The sequence below is a fragment of the Mercurialis annua genome, linkage group LG5 (genome assembly GCF_937616625.2).
Source record: "Mercurialis annua linkage group LG5, ddMerAnnu1.2, whole genome shotgun sequence".
NCBI classification, from domain to species: domain Eukaryota; kingdom Viridiplantae; phylum Streptophyta; class Magnoliopsida; order Malpighiales; family Euphorbiaceae; genus Mercurialis; species Mercurialis annua.
In genome coordinates, this window is record NC_065574.1 from 15,418,790 (window position 1) to 15,434,162 (window position 15,373).

The window sequence follows — 15,373 nt, forward strand, 5'->3', positions numbered from 1 at the left end:
TTAGAATTGACGAAAAGTATACCATGATTATGGCAATGTTGAGATATGAACGATTGCTAGAGATATTTCTAAAGTGTGGAGTTATTGGGCACTCTGTTTTGAAATGCAACATCACAAGGAGTGATGAGAAACAATTCATATATACTGAACTTATAAAAGCTAGTCTTGCCTAACGCTTTATGAGGCGAAGTAAAAGGCAAAAGCCAAGAGAGTAAATTCTCGGGATTCATGATAGAAATGGAAGTTTCCATTGCCGTCAACCATTGCGACAATCTGATCAGATGGAAAAGAGGAGTGAGGGGGGGAAGATGAGCAAAATTAGTCGACCAAAATCAGGGACATCTAAGATATCAGCTACAATCATGGAAAGAAAGAAAAGCAATAAATTCCCTTGTGAATTTCAAAAATCAGTTAGGGATGGTAAGGAGGATGAAAATCAGAAATTGATAGATATTACGTTAGATCAAGAAACATATTTGAAGGGGAATAGGTAAGTGGCGCGAAGAAGACGAGTTCAAAAAATGGGCCAAAGGATTCAACTGGGCTGAAATTAAAAACAGTCACTAAGAAGCCTATGGAAAAAGCTTGTATTAATAAGAATTAATTTAAAACAAGATAGTTTGGGAAAAACGTTGCCATTACTTGATAAATCAAACGTAATTGAGATTAATGGGGACAACAGAAGCAATAGAATGGAGAAAGGAGAGAACAGGGTGCCATAAACTTTATCTCTAGAAATAGACTATGCCAAAGACTAGAATGTACCAACAACCACATCAGTGGAGTCTACAGAGCATGCGCCACTTGCAATGATCATGTTAAGTTTGAATGTTCAAGGTTTAGGTCCCCTGCAAACATTATGTAATCTAAAGGGCCATGTAAGGAAGTTTAAGCCTAGTCTGGTCTTCTTGATGAAAACGAGAATGCAAAAGATGAAGATAGAAAAGCAAGAAAAAAGTTGGAGATGGAGAACTGCTTCTACAGTTGATTGCGAAGGCAAAAGTGGAAGACTAGCTTTATTCTGGGATAACTCATGTTCAATTTCTATTTTAAGTTCTTCAAAATTCTATATAGATTGTTGGGTTGAGGATGAGCTTTAGAATAGGTTCAGGTTCACAGGTTTTTATGGGAATTCCATTCAAATTCAAAGTGACTCTTGAACTTTGCTGCAGTGCTTGAGTAACATCTTTAATGGTCCCTGGATTTGGGGGGGGGGGGGGGGGGGTTTAATGAGATAGTCTTTGAAGATGAGAAGGAAAAGGGTGGTAGTAGGCTAGAGTTCTTACTTAGGAACTTTAGAAATGTTCTGTAACCTGTTTGATGTAGGAGGTATGGATAAGAAATTCACATAGTGGGTAAATAGGGGCAACAAAGTTATTAAAAATAGGTTGGATATGATTACCATCAATCTTGAACGACAACCAATATACCCTGACTATATGGTCCAAACCCTTGACCATTGAGGATTAGATCATATGCCAATTATAATGAGGAGAATATGGTGGACTAGGGTAGAAGAAATAGAGAGCGAAGAAGATTTCGATTTGAGGAGGTCTGGACACTGAATGAACTTTCAAGGATAAAGTTAAGATAGAGTGGAATGAGTCCTTTGATATTGGAAGTGTGGAGGATTTGCCTAGAAAGCTAAAAAGATGCACATGAGCCTTTTACAGATAGGAGAAACTATCCATGGGCAAACTAAAACAACAAATTGATAGAAAAAAGGAGTTACTGGTGCTCATCAACTCCACTGATCCTAATATACCATCCTAATATACCAGTGGAGAAGATTAGAGGAATATAAAGTGGGTCAGAAGATTTGTAGTTATAAGAGGAAGTAGTCTGGAAATAGAGATCTAGAATTGACTAGCATGCATAGGGTGACAGATACACCATATTCTTTCATATCAAGGCCTCCAAAAGAAGAGTCAGAAACAATATAAGGCGACTTAAAGATGAATTGAGTTTGTGGAAGGAGGAATCAGGGGAGTTGACAAGTATAATTCAAAGATATTTATCTTTACTTTTTGCAACAAAATAACCCTGAAGAAGTAGATATAGCTGCAATGATGGAATATGTCAAAGCGGGGATAAGTGAAGATATGAACAACATGCTATGCAAAAACTTCAAAGCAAAAGATGTGTTACAAGTCCTAAAACATATGCCTCCATCTAAGGCCCAAGGATGAGATGGTTTCCAAACTATACTTTTTCCAAAAATACTATAGCATAGTGGGGAAAGAAGTTACAGAGACATGCCTAAATTTTTTGAATGATTATGACGATATAAAGTGTGTTAATGAGATTGTTATTTATTCCTAAAGTAATGATTACTAATTCTATGAATAAGTTTAAACATACAAGCTTGTGTAATGTAGTCATAAAATAGTGTTTAAAACTCTAGTTAATAGATTTAGGCTTGTGTTCAATGATGTTATAGACCATGCTTAAAGTGCATTTGTCCCAGGTAGATAAATTATTGACAATGCACTGTTAGGGTTTGAATGTGTACATGTTATGAAAAGTCCAAGAGAAAATTGAATGCACCTATTACTTTGAAGCTCGATATGTCAAAGGCTTATGACAAGGTTTTTGGAGGTCATAATGGAAAAATTTTGCTTTTGTAGAACTTGGATTGATAAGATTATGACGTTCATCGCCACTGTGTAATTCTCCTCTCTCATGAATGGTTCAATAAAGAAAAGATTGTGGCTAAGAGAGGTTTGAGGCTGGGGGATCCTTTATCCCCTTACTTTTTCTTAATATGTGCTCAAGGGTTGTCCTACCTGACTAATGATGTTGGGGAGAGGAAGCTAGTCAAATGACTGAACTTTGGAGGGTATTGCAAGGTATCACACCTCTTATTTACAAATGGCAGCCTCTGGTTTGTAAATGCAAACCCAAATTGCTGCAGTTATATGTAGGGGTGAGCATCGGTCGGTTCGGTTCAGTTGGAATTTTTATGGTTTTTTTGGTTTAGAAAAATTTCAAACCAAACCGTTCTTTATTTTTAACCGAAAAACTTTGGTCGGTTCAGTTCGATCTCTAAATTTTTTATCGGTTTGGCCCATAATTTTTAATTAAAAAAATTAAAAGAAAACCCATAATTTTTAATAAAAATTTAAAGTAATATTCATAAAAAAAATAAGAAGTGTCATCAATGGCTCTAAGCATCGGAGGAAGAAGGAGCAACATATTTAATCCATTTTCACTCGAAATATGGGACCCATTCGAGGGTTTTCCTCTCTTCAATGGAGTAAATCCCCCATAACCTCAACGTGAAACCGCCGCGATCGCCGCCACGAGGGTGGATTGGAAAGAAACTTCAGAGGCTCACATATTCACGGCGGATCTTCCGGGTTTAAAAAAGGAGGAAGTGAAAGTCGAAATTGAAGATGATAAAGTACTTCAAATGAGTGGAGAAAGAACCAAATAACAAGAGGAGGAGAATGATAAGTGGCATCGAGTAAAGAGGAGCAGCGGGCGGTTCTTGAGGCGGATCCGGTTGCCAGAAAATGCAAAAATGGATGGAGTTAAAACTAATATGGAAAATGGTTTGCTTAAAATAGTTGTGCCTAAAGAGGGTCTGAAGAAACCTGAGGTTAAGTCTATTGAAACTATAAGAAAATTATTAAAAGTTTTAGTATTTTCGGTTGGTTCGGTTTTTCGGTGGTTCGGTTTATGAAAGCTACAAACCAAATCAAACACCAAACTCCATACTTTCACATATTTAACACCGATCCAAACCATTTTGACCGAAAAACCGCACTAAATAATAAATTTCGGTTCAGTTTGGTCCGATTTTATAGTTTGGTTTGGTTAGGTTCTTGCTCACCCTTAGTTATATGGAAAAGCCTCACGGCAAGTGATGAACCTTGAGAAATCTGCGTTGTGCCTTGGGAAAGGTACACTTGAGAATGTTAAAAAGGAGATTAAAGGAATCATTAATGTTCAAGTGGTCCAATGCCATGAACAATATGTTGGTCAGACTTCCGTAATAGGGTAATTAATTCTAGGCATCATTGAACTTTTCAGTTTTTTCATTTCAGTCACTAAACTATTTTTTTTCTTTTCGATCATTAGACTTTTTTTTTTTCATTTTAATATTTCCGGCCAAAAATGCTTAGGTGGCAGCCAGAAGTTGACATGAGGTAACCGGATTTTTCTAGTTTTACTTTGAAAATTTATTACATATACATAATTTCACTTTGAAAATGAGTCTTTAGGTTAAATTATGCATATATGGCAAGTTTTCAGGTAAAAAAAAAATTAATCCCATTTGCCACCTAAGCACTTTTGTCCGAACATTACCAAAATGAAAAAAAAATTGAAAGTTCAATGATAAAAAATAAAATAAAAATAGTTTAGTGATCTAGGCTTGCTTCCGTTCGGCCAATATTCTATCGGTAATTTGAAGGAGAAAAAGGACAACTTAAACGCTGTGAAAGAAAAAATTTGGCATAACCTTAAAAGTTGGAAGGGCTCCTTGTTCTCAAGAGGAGGAAAAAAAATTCTTATTAATATAATCATTCAAGCTATTCAAAACTATCATATGAACTGTTTTAAGTTCCCCAAAAGTTTGATAGAATAAATAGAAAGAATGTGCAACAAGTTTTGGTGGGGCAATAATGATGGGAGGAAGAAATTTTATTGCGCAAAATTGGATGTCCTCTATAAACCAAAGTGCAAAGGAGGGTTAGGTTTCAAATACCTAGAATGTGTCAATAAGAGCTTACTTGCAAAGCAAACTTGGAGAATCTTGATGCGGCCTGAAAACCTGTTAGCAAAGTATACAAATAAAGATACTTTAAGAAGTCATCTTTTATGAAGCCAGAAGCCCTATAACTAGATCTAATATTTGAAAGAGTATCTCAAAGGGGAAGAAGCATCATTGAGAAAGGAGTAAGACGGAGAACTGAAAATTAAGAAATCATCAGGATCATTAAAGATAACTGGTTGTCCTGGAGACAACTTTCATACCTGGAAATCTGGAATCTGAACATTTTGAAATGAGGATGTTTTGGTGAGTTAGAAAGACACTGGGATGTTTATCTGACCAATTGTTTTGGTGAGTTTTTGAAATTAAGAAAATGAAATGAAAAAAATATGTAGATCAAAATGATCTCCAGGAGGAATGGAGCGGCAACAACCACCAAGAATAAAAGATAGATTTAAAGATTTAGATTTAAAGATTTAAAATATTAAGCTCGTAGATTACTGATTGGGATGCTAAGTGACATAAATATCTCGTATGCCTGCTTGGCGTACCACAAACCGCTTAGCGCCCTAAAAGAAGGAAGTCTTGCTATTTTTGTACTGTTTTTTCTATGTTGAAAAATTAAATAGATATCTAATAAATTTACCAAATTATAATAGATTTATAACTTTTGAAAAATTTAGGTAAATTTTTGAAAAATAAAAAAAGATTACCTTTTTGATATTGTTAGGCCCATTTGTATAATAGAGCCTAATAAGTAGTTCAATATTTTTTTTAAAAAATTGTTTTTAAATAATAACAAGAATTGTAATAATCATAGCATTATAAAAGAAACTTAATTATACAAAACTAATTTCACAAAACCAAACAAGAATTAATAGTATAATAGAAGAAACTTAATTTAACAAAACTAATTTTACAAAACCATATTAGTTTTGATAGACCTAATATTTTTATTATGTATATACAGATCAGCTCGACTTACAATACATGTTAGATGTTAAATAGAAAGTTGCTAATAGAATATTGGCCGAACGGAAGCAAGCCTAGATCAACAATACTTAGAGTATTTTTAATTCATGGAATAGGTAAGAAATAAAACAGATTTTTCATATAAAATGATTATTCCTTGCTTGCTTGATGGAATAGTAATTCCATGTAATTATTCTATAATTTTGTGGAATAACTATTTCATTCCTAAGAAATAGCTATTCCATTCCACAAACCAAACATAACAATATACTAATTACTAAATCCTCCAACTGTTCCAATCTATGTTGCAAAATCAAAAAGTAATAAATTATATAACCAGAAGCTTTTGTGCCCTTGTTCTAAGAATGCAGTTTCCAAAACAAGAGTCTATAGCTTACATGTTAAAAGATAATTTACATCAAAGTCATTATCAGATATAGTGCTCCAAAATTTGCAACTCACAAAAGAATCAAAAATACATCATGATAGCTAATTTACCTTTCAATGATCAGATAAGTGGACTCTGTACTCCAAGTGCTTAGGTTTTGGCTATTCTACTCTTCTTTTTTAAGAGATTCTGTGGATTCTTCAGCTTTATTTGTTAACCGGCTCACACTGGCTTTCGCCTCCGCAACAAATTTAGGATCCGGCTCATGTTTATCTGAAGGTTCCTTCATTGCCATATAAATGTAGAATGCGATGACTATATTGACTGATATGACAGCAAGCAGTCCGCTCAACAACGTCAAGGAATGAGGAGATAAACGGGTTACACCTGTTCCAAAATTATATTATTTCAGGAAATGAACAGAATATAAAATATGAATTGCATTTGCATATGTGTACAACAATTGCTTCTCCCTTACTTTTTTCAATTATAACATAGTTTCATCAAAACGCGTTGCATGAAAAGAGTTTGTATGATAAACAACTTTCTGGTTAGCAGACTGAGGAAGATCATCTTATAACAACAGCTTGCCAATAATTGTTGTAATTCAGCTAACAGTTTGCTTTATAATAATATTTTATGAAATTTGTTTACAGTTTTCTTGTGTCTTTGGCTAGAATCGTATAAGATCACATAACACTTCAAAGCTAAATCTGATGAAATTAGAATGCTTAAGAGAAGAACCAATTTTGGAATTTCAGAACATTTAAGCAGCTGGTCTGAGGATGCGAGTATTAAATATAAATGCAATCTATATAAGGGGCTCATGTAGACAAATATATGCCTTTGAAACGTTTAAACAAGAAACTGAACAATTCAATTGATTTTGTAAGATTTTTAAGTTTTATTTGGAGATCATCTCACAAGCTCTAAAAGATTTTGTTTGGACCTTGCTTTCTCATTTATAAAAATCATAAGAATTCAGATAAAAACCATCTTAACAGACATTAGGAGACTAAAATAGCTACAAATATGCAATAGGAAGCAGCTTTAATATCTGACCTGGTGGTTAGCACCCTTTCAAGTTTCAACCTTCGAAAACTTAAAAATAACAGCAGTAATTTTCTCTAAACAAAGCCTATGTGCTATAGATGATAAGTTGCCTTCGACATCAGATGGAAGTTACTCTCTTTTCAGATTAGTAATTCACACTCATATTCTGAGGAAAGAGGTTCTTCAACAATCTCTCCTCTTACGATATCTCAATTCCTCAATGAAGTCCCTCTAAATCCTTCCTTAAGAAATCCTGGTCATTCTTTCCATATCTTTTACGAGAAGAAAGGTTGTAATGTCCTTGTCATGTAAAAGAAATGAATCAATGATCAACATGCTCTAACGGACTAGCTAGCAGAGCTAATATTGTAAACTCATGAGTCACCTACAGAAGCAAAAATTACTAACTCAATGTTCTAAAGAAAAGGAATTTTAGAGTCGTCTCCTATCCAACCAAAGCAAATAGCTTTACGAGTGAATGCCAGAAACATAACATCAATGTACTCACACTGAAAGGATAACAGAGAAAAAAAGGAAAACAAACTTATTCCTTTTTTGTACATAACAAAAATTTATATCCTATTCTTTTTTGTACATAACAAATATTGTAAACTCATGAGTTGCCTACAGATGAAATGTTGCAATTTAGCACCACCAAATTGTGCACAATTCTATCATCACACTAGCCCGCTGTAACATAGGTAAAGTTTTTGTTAATAAATGAAGCTCCCCATCCCAGCCTAATAATAACCATGTAACTGACCCTTATATTCTCTCCGCAGAAATGACATGCATAGCTAGCTTATTGGTTCTACATGGGGAAAACTTAGAAGTAACACTTGTTTGATGAAAAAAGAAAACGCATTTCCTGCATTTTGCTACCGTTGATTAATCATATTTGTTAGCACTTAACTAACCGTAGAATATTCATGTGCCACTACTACTTACAGTCTAGGCACAACCTTTTTCTTTTTCTACTTTAAAAATTTTCTTCAGTTTTATTTGAGCCCGAATTAAGTCATTCTTGGTCTTTTTTCAGTAGTTAAAAATCTTCTTGTTAATGATTAAATAATTTTAAAAAATTCCATATACTTTCTTGTTCTTTTTGGTGACATTTCTACATGTTTGTTTCTTCAGAAAGTTACATTTCTTGCGGATAACATTAGATATAGATGAGAGAATGTTACCGGGAAGCAAGTCATTGTTAAAAGCATAAAGGATCGCAACAGGAGCTATCCACATAAACATGGAGGTAATGAAGAACTTTTTGACCACTCCCGACATCGCCACCTTCTCTGGAAAAGAACAAGGAGAAGCAGCACAGCTCGACAGGCACAAAAGCAATTAGAAACATGTATTTACAATGCCTACAATGCTTTTACTACTGGATAATTTTTAGCAACCAGATAAAAAACAATTAGAACAAGTATTTCCCATAATTTTCTGTTTCTAACAGTAAACAGAGTTTATAATTTACATAGTATTCCAATGAAATTTCTTGTTCTGTTACAGGGAAACTTCATAATTTTACTCAAAATCATTCATCCTTATTTCTTAGCTAATTTCATAAATAAAAAATTCAATTGAAGCAACTACATTATTTTTGTTCTTCTATAAAACGAATCTGATTATACAAATTTAAAGCACATAATGATACAGACAGATCAGCTCATACCTCTTGGAGACAGATAGCACCGCCGCCACTTGTTTACGACGGAAAAGCAGGAGTTGCAGCTGTGTATGACGATGATTTTGATTTCCCAAATTAACACTGTAAGAGGACTAACGACGTCGTTTCGAAATATGGGAGAGATGAGTGAAACGACATCGTTTAAAAGACTGTTTGTTTCCTATGACACGTCTTATGCCACACACAAAGCCTTTGTTCTAGAACCGCCGCTCATTGACTCATACAAATCTCATGACACGATGCGTTGCGTTTTGCACTTGTTTTTATTTTAATTTTAATTTTTTAATCTCTCTCTCTTGTAGATTAGATTTCTAGTTTCTAGGGTTTGCGTTCAACAAAAAAATAAAATCCTCTCTCTCTCACCTCACTGGTGCTCTTCCCCAACTCTTTTCCCCGGCGATAGTCTCTTCGTCGTCAAATATCCGATCAGGTAATTTTTATTTTATTTTTCCTATTCAAATCTCACTCGTCTCTGTGTTTCAGTTGTTAGTTAGTTACTTTGTTTACCTGTTTCCAGTTTCCATGATTTTATAAATATTAGGGTTTTCTCTATTACTTCAATTTTTATTACTGTTATTGCTAATCAATTCAATTTTTCATACTGTTATTGCCAATTAATTCAATTTTTTAGAGTATTTATTATCAATCTGAAAATTTTCGGACTATTTTCTCATGACTTTACGACCTTATACAAATTTGCTATTTTTCGCATGTCAGGTGTGTGTTAAGAATAAAAAAAGATAAACTAAATCAAGAAATTAGTGTCGATGTGTTCATCTATGTACTTTTTATAAACATGGGAACACATATTTTTTTTACTAGTTGCTTAATTTTGTTGCAGTTGTCATGACTACATGATGTCGAACAATTTCATGTCACAACAGTTGCCAATACATAGCATTCAATTGGGTAAGGTGGAACCCATGTCAAACAAATTGGATCATTCGTCTGTGCAAATGGGAATAACGGGACAGGATAATAATGCCACTATGTCGGTGGAAAATATGCAAACGGGTATGTTGGGATCTGTTGCACTATCACAGCAGATACCAGCATCAGTCAACTCAGCTCAGACATTGGAATCTATGCCTAACAACCGTGTTTTGCAGAAACTGTCTGTAGCAAACATGCAAATGGGACAGATGGATCCGCGAGCAAATAATCTGATGCAGCAGCAGCAGTTCTTCTTTCATAGCAATATGGGAGCTCAGCAGCCTACAATGCTGACTAAGCGTAAGGCACCGATAGAATCTATATCTAACAGTCCTGGGTTGCAGAAGTTGATGATGCCTAACAAACGGATTGCGCAGGTGGAACATAGACCATGGCTGCAGCATGCATCTACACCAAATAAATTACCAGTCCAATATCAACCTAGTTCCAGCCCTTCTGGCTCGCAACGCTCACAAGCTCAGTTTAAGAGGTCAACATCCATCAAACCCGGGCTGCAGCAGTCATCAGCTCATAAAACCCAAAGTGGGCAGCCTTCTCCCAAGGTTCAAAGTGAGTCATCTGAATCTATGAGGTCAAGACTAAGGGAGTCGTTGGAAGCTGCTCTAGCTTTGGTTTCTCAAGAGCAGGATGCACCGGCTTGTAAAAACCCTGGGAATGAAGATGCTAGTGCTTCTGGAAAAATGCATGAAACTTCCCAACTTTCTGGGCAAGATTCAGGAACTGCTTATCCTGGTAATGATGTCTCCGAGGAGGCAAAGGGGTCTTTGCCTGCCAATGAGGATTCGTTAGCCTCAGGTCACAGTACTGCTCATGAAGTCTCCTCCAACAATTCTGGTAATTCCGCACAATCCTTGAAAAATGAGGAACAATCAACTATTAGCTTGCGCGATGAGGATAATTCATTTAGTGACTCTTTTTTTGTCAAAGATGAGCTTTTACAGGGAAATGGATTGTCATGGGTAATGGAATCTGACATAGGAGTCGCAGAACAAAACAACATTGAAACTCCTCTAAAACAGCAGGATCTAGAGATTTCTTGTGATATGAATCGATCATCAGCTTTTTCATCACCTGAAGTTGTAGCATCTGAAATTGAAAAAGAACTCTATAAGTTATTTGGTGGAGTAAATAAGAAGTATAAGGAGAAAGGAAGATCTCTTTTATTTAATCTAAAAGACCGTAATAATCCAGAATTGAGAGCAAGAGTTATGTCAGGAGACATACCCCCTGAGAAACTTTGCTCAATGACAGCAGAGGAGCTTGCATCTAAGGAGCTTTCTGAGTGGCGGATGGCAAAGGCCGAGGAACTTGCTCAGATGGTGGTATTGCCTGCTACAGATATTGATATGAGGCGATTGGTGAGGAAAACACACAAGGGTGAATTTCAAGTGGAGGTTGAGCCAGCAGATAGTGTCTATACAGAGGTTGCCATTGGGGAAAGTTCACTCACTCAGATGCGGCCAACACCGAAAGAGAAGGAAGTCTCTTCCCCCTCGAAACCTGATAAAATCAAAGAGAAGGGAAATTCTGGGAGTGAAAAGGGTACCTCAGATGATAACGAAGTTATCATGATTCCTTCTAATGAAGGGAATGACTTGATGCAAGGGCTCATGGTAGATGATGAATTGAAAGATGTGGAATTCCTTCCTCCAATTGTATCCCTTGATGAGTTCATGGAGTGTCTTAGTACAGAGCCACCATTTGAAAATTTGCCGGTTGATAGTGGAAAAACAACATCCATCTCTGATAAGGATAATTCGCAAGTCAGCTCGGTATCCAAATCTCCAGATGCAACTCTCAGAGATCCTGATGATACAACCACTGGTAAACCTGAAGCTACGGATGATAAACACAAAAATTTTGATACTGATGGAATTTCTACTGACAATCATGTGAAATCAGAAACATCGCCTCTTTTCTTCGTACCCAAGGGTGAACGTGTTTGGGAAGGCTTGCTTCAGCTGAATATCTCCGTGATGGCTTCTGTTATTTGCATTTTTAAAAGGTAAGTATACTGTAATTATGATAAAAGAAGTTGGGTGGTGCTAAGATTTTGCCACTATTTCCCTCATCTGTTTAACTGTAGCTAGATAGAGGATCTCTGTGCTTGTCTGGCTCATGTATTCTATTTGTTGAGTTTCTAGCAGTTAAACTAGGTTTAAATTGTATCATGTAGGCATATTGTTCAGTTGAAGTATTCGTACTGCATCTAAATTGTTTTTAAAAGAGAAGTGTTCGTACTGCATCTAAATTGTTTTTAAAAGAGATCTTCGTTGGTTAGGTTTTATTAGATGGATATATATGCAACTCTCATTACTTAATATGATCTGATATTTTTTTAATTAATTCTGCAGTGGTGAAAAAACATCCGGTAAAGACTGGCTTGGCCTTATCGAGATAAAGGGAAGAGTAAGACTAGATGCATTTGAGAAGTTCCTCCAAGAGCTTCCGATGTCCCGAAGTCGCGCTGTTATGGTATCTCAAGCTTCTTTTTGTTGTACTAAATTTCATTTATGCTACTACTGTCCAGACAAGAGGGGTAGCATATTATCCCTTTCTGTTGATCTTGGTTTGCTGTTGGTGCAGCCGTTCTCAGCCGTGGTCAATGACGTTTGTCTTAGGCTAATGAGAGTTTGTATAAACGCTGTGCAAGAGAAAAGTTCAAATTACTGTTCACTTCAATGGGGAATGATAATTATTTTAATTAGATTAATTATTCGTGCTTCTATTCTCTGGGAAATATATAAAATGAGAAGCAGGCTGATCTGGGATTTGCTGCACATTGTTTCAGCAAAAAACATTTTCTTGTTTGTAGTAAACACAAAAAGTAGGCTGTTAATGGAGAAAATCTATGAAATGGCTTATTTCTTGCCTTCTCAGATTGGCTGTGGTATCGTTTCTGCTGGGTGGAATGATGAAACTGTACTACATATTGCTTCCATACAAATTTAGATAATTGGTGGAAACTTTGATATAAAGACGATACAGATTGCCAATCAATCTGATCAGGAGTGTTTCTTTCAGAATCTCGAGATTAACCAATTGTAGGCCATTCGTGTATATTATAAAGTTAAATAAATCAATTTGTAAATATGTAATTACATACCGCTAGTGATGATAAACGTCATTGACCAGGTTTCGCAATTGATGGCCATTAAAGTATAACTGTAATGAGTGGGTCTGTTAACGTCCCACAAGTACTTTTTACTCTTTTTGTGTCTACTTGGGTGTAATTAATATTTAAATATATAATATTGTGTGTATAAGCTTTACAAATGGCAATTTTGACAAGGCATCTGACTTGACTTCTTTTGCAGGTTGTACACTTCATTTGCAAGGAGGGGTCCTCAAAGAGTGAGAGTACGGGTCTCAAAGAGGTAAGAAACGCAGCAACTTGACATTACATCATTCTGTAATTGATAGCCTGTCCTTCTGCTAATTGAAATGCGTTTTGCAGGCTGCTGATTCATATATTATGGATAGCAGAGTGGGTTTTGGTGAGCCTGCCCCAGGGGTTGAGCTTTATTTCTGCCCCCCTCATTCAAAGACCGTTGAAATGCTTGGCAAGGTCCTTCCGAAGGATCAAGTTGATGCCCTCAATGCCATTGATAACGGTCTAATTGGTGTTATTGTATGGAGAAAATCACCACCAGCTTCAACCGTGTCACCCAAGCACATTTCTAAAAAGCAACACTTGTCTTCTAGGAGAACCCGAGAAAAAGATGCTATTCCTAATGTCAATGTCTCGGCTAAGCAGCCATTACACCATTGCGGACGTCCTGCATCTACAAGTTCTAAACCCGATGTCAGCAATGATGACGACGATGATGATTTGCCTCCCGGGTTTGGACCACCAGCTACTCGGGAAGACGACGACCTGCCTGAGTTCAATTTTTCAAGTGGTCCTGTTACACCGAGATCCCAGTTGTCAAGCCAGGGTCAAGGAGTGCCTCATTTTCAGTCCCTGCCCCAGGCACCTGCTCGTCCTGTAGATCAAATGAGAGAGCTTGTACATAAATATGGACAACCTAAAACTAGTAGCTCATCAGGAAATTTGCAGGATAAACGAGGTGGTGTTGTGATGCAGCCATGGGATGACGACGACGACATGCCCGAGTGGCGTCCGGAAGATAACAAACCACAAGTTACACACCCGCACCCACATTCACATCCACACCTAGTGCATGGACAACAGCCGGGTTTACATACAAATATTGTACATGAAACTCAACATCAACAAATGGCACGCCCAGCCATGCCCATGTTACGCACCAATGTAGTGCAAGAAACTCTAAGACCAATAGCACAGGCAGCCATGCCTTTGCAGCCCCAAATGAATGTTATGCATGCCCCACAAAACCCATGGCAACAGGGACCATGGATGGTTCCCCAAAACACAGTTCCTTCATGGCAGCAGGGACCATGGATGGTTCCTAATCCTAACTCCGGTCCTCGCGCCCCTGCTGTCTATCCACCGAACGGTGGGCAGTATTATGGGGCTCCAGGACCGGAAGCTGGGCAGCCATGGCGTAGAGATGCTCCTACAAGTAGAGGTTTTTGAAATCTTGTATTAGCTTTTGAAATCCTTTGTAATGTTAGTGTTATAGTCTCTTTTATTTATTTTTCTAGTTTCATTTTACAAAGGCCTTCTCTATGGAATTAAATACAGTATAGAAAAGAGCTATAGATTTGAACTTAAAATCCATTTTCCTTAAACTCATCCTTGTTCTGATTAGCTAAGAAAATGAATTCTCTTATACTTTGGAGGCATGAAAGTGGCCTTTTTCCTTAACGGTGCGTGTTAGATTTGTATTAAGGTTTGCAAAAACTTTCTACTATTTTTGTTTTTTTTTTCCAATTATTTTTCAACACCACTAAATCATCTTTATTTTTAAATGATAAGCTTTTTTTTTTTGATACAAAATGAGAAGCTTTTTATGATAAGTAAAGTTATTACAAATTTTATTTATTTTAATCAATTTCTGAAAAGATATCACAATTATATTTGCTTGATTTAGTAGTGGTTTGGTGCCCTTTTTCTTTTTAATTCAGTGTATGTATAGAGTTTACAGATTGTTTTTTGTTTAAAACATATAAATTACATTTATTAAATTTATTTAAAAATTAAATTTATTATTGTTCATATATAATAATATTTACATTAAAAATAATTACTAATTATTTATAGTTTAAGAATTCTTTAGCACTATCTATTCATTTGAATTTTTTTTAATACTATCTATTCATTTGAGAGAGGACAAACTGTTTATTTTAAAATTGCAATTGATGTATAATTAATTTGAATTTTACAAAAAAAAAAAGGGTTTTTTACACAAATCCCTCAAAAGTGCTATAGTGTTTTACTTTTCCCTCACCATTTTGATTTTGGCAAAAATCTCCCAAAAAAAAAAAAAAGTTTTCAAGAATCCCTCATAACCAAAAATTAAAAGAAAAAAGACAATATTGTCCTCACTATTTGGCAACATCTCATTGGTCTATATTTTAGTCAATAAAATGTTGACACGTGGCAAATATGGGTTTGGTTAGACCAACCAACCAACCACAACCGACAACCGGTCAAATTCCGGCCCGACCGACC

General features: G+C 35.9%; 2 protein-coding genes and 1 pseudogene across 4 annotated transcripts; 2 read left to right on the top strand and 1 right to left on the bottom strand.

The window, feature by feature from the left end:
* Positions 1–3,160: 3,160 nt before the first annotated feature.
* Positions 3,161–4,155, top strand: LOC126681575 (18.1 kDa class I heat shock protein-like; annotated as a pseudogene).
* Positions 4,156–5,980: 1,825 nt separating this feature from the next.
* Positions 5,981–8,942, bottom strand: LOC126680832 (uncharacterized). The gene is made up of 3 exons (XM_050376057.2): positions 8,806–8,942; positions 8,318–8,425; positions 5,981–6,464 (listed from the first exon to the last, which is right to left on the bottom strand). The coding sequence occupies exons 2-3, from the start codon at positions 8,412–8,414 to the stop codon at positions 6,244–6,246; spliced, it is 318 nt and encodes a 105-aa protein (XP_050232014.1). The 5' UTR covers positions 8,415–8,425; positions 8,806–8,942; the 3' UTR covers positions 5,981–6,243.
* Positions 8,943–9,069: 127 nt separating this feature from the next.
* Positions 9,070–14,394, top strand: LOC126680826 (uncharacterized). 3 transcript variants are annotated; one of them, XM_050376044.1, is made up of 6 exons: positions 9,070–9,250; positions 9,662–10,608; positions 10,702–11,779; positions 12,129–12,249; positions 13,092–13,151; positions 13,232–14,394. In XM_050376044.1, exons 2-6 carry the CDS (start codon positions 9,675–9,677, stop codon positions 14,333–14,335), a joined length of 3,297 nt encoding a protein of 1,098 aa, XP_050232001.1. In that variant the 5' UTR covers positions 9,070–9,250; positions 9,662–9,674; the 3' UTR covers positions 14,336–14,394. The 3 variants fall into 3 exon arrangements, with proteins under 3 accessions (XP_050232001.1, XP_050232000.1, XP_055961934.1); XM_050376043.2 differs by having other exon boundaries at positions 9,071–9,250; positions 9,662–11,779; XM_056105959.1 differs by lacking the exon at positions 9,070–9,250 and having other exon boundaries at positions 9,961–10,053; positions 10,131–11,779.
* The last annotated feature ends 979 nt before the right edge of the window (positions 14,395–15,373 follow it).

Excerpts from the sequence above, each read along its gene's own strand:
- LOC126680832 (XM_050376057.2), bottom strand. The coding sequence starts at position 8,414 with ATGTCGGGAGTGGTCAAAAAGTTCTTCATTACCTCCATGTTTATGTGG. Across the intron at positions 6,465-8,317 it reads TAACAATGACTTGCTTCCCG|GTGTAACCCGTTTATCTCCT; the intron begins GTAACATTCTCT and ends ATTTTGGAACAG.
- LOC126680826 (XM_050376043.2), top strand. The coding sequence starts at position 9,675 with ATGATGTCGAACAATTTCATGTCACAACAGTTGCCAATACATAGCATT. Across the intron at positions 11,780-12,128 it reads GTTATTTGCATTTTTAAAAG|TGGTGAAAAAACATCCGGTA; the intron begins GTAAGTATACTG and ends TTAATTCTGCAG. Across the intron at positions 12,250-13,091 it reads CCCGAAGTCGCGCTGTTATG|GTTGTACACTTCATTTGCAA; the intron begins GTATCTCAAGCT and ends CTTCTTTTGCAG.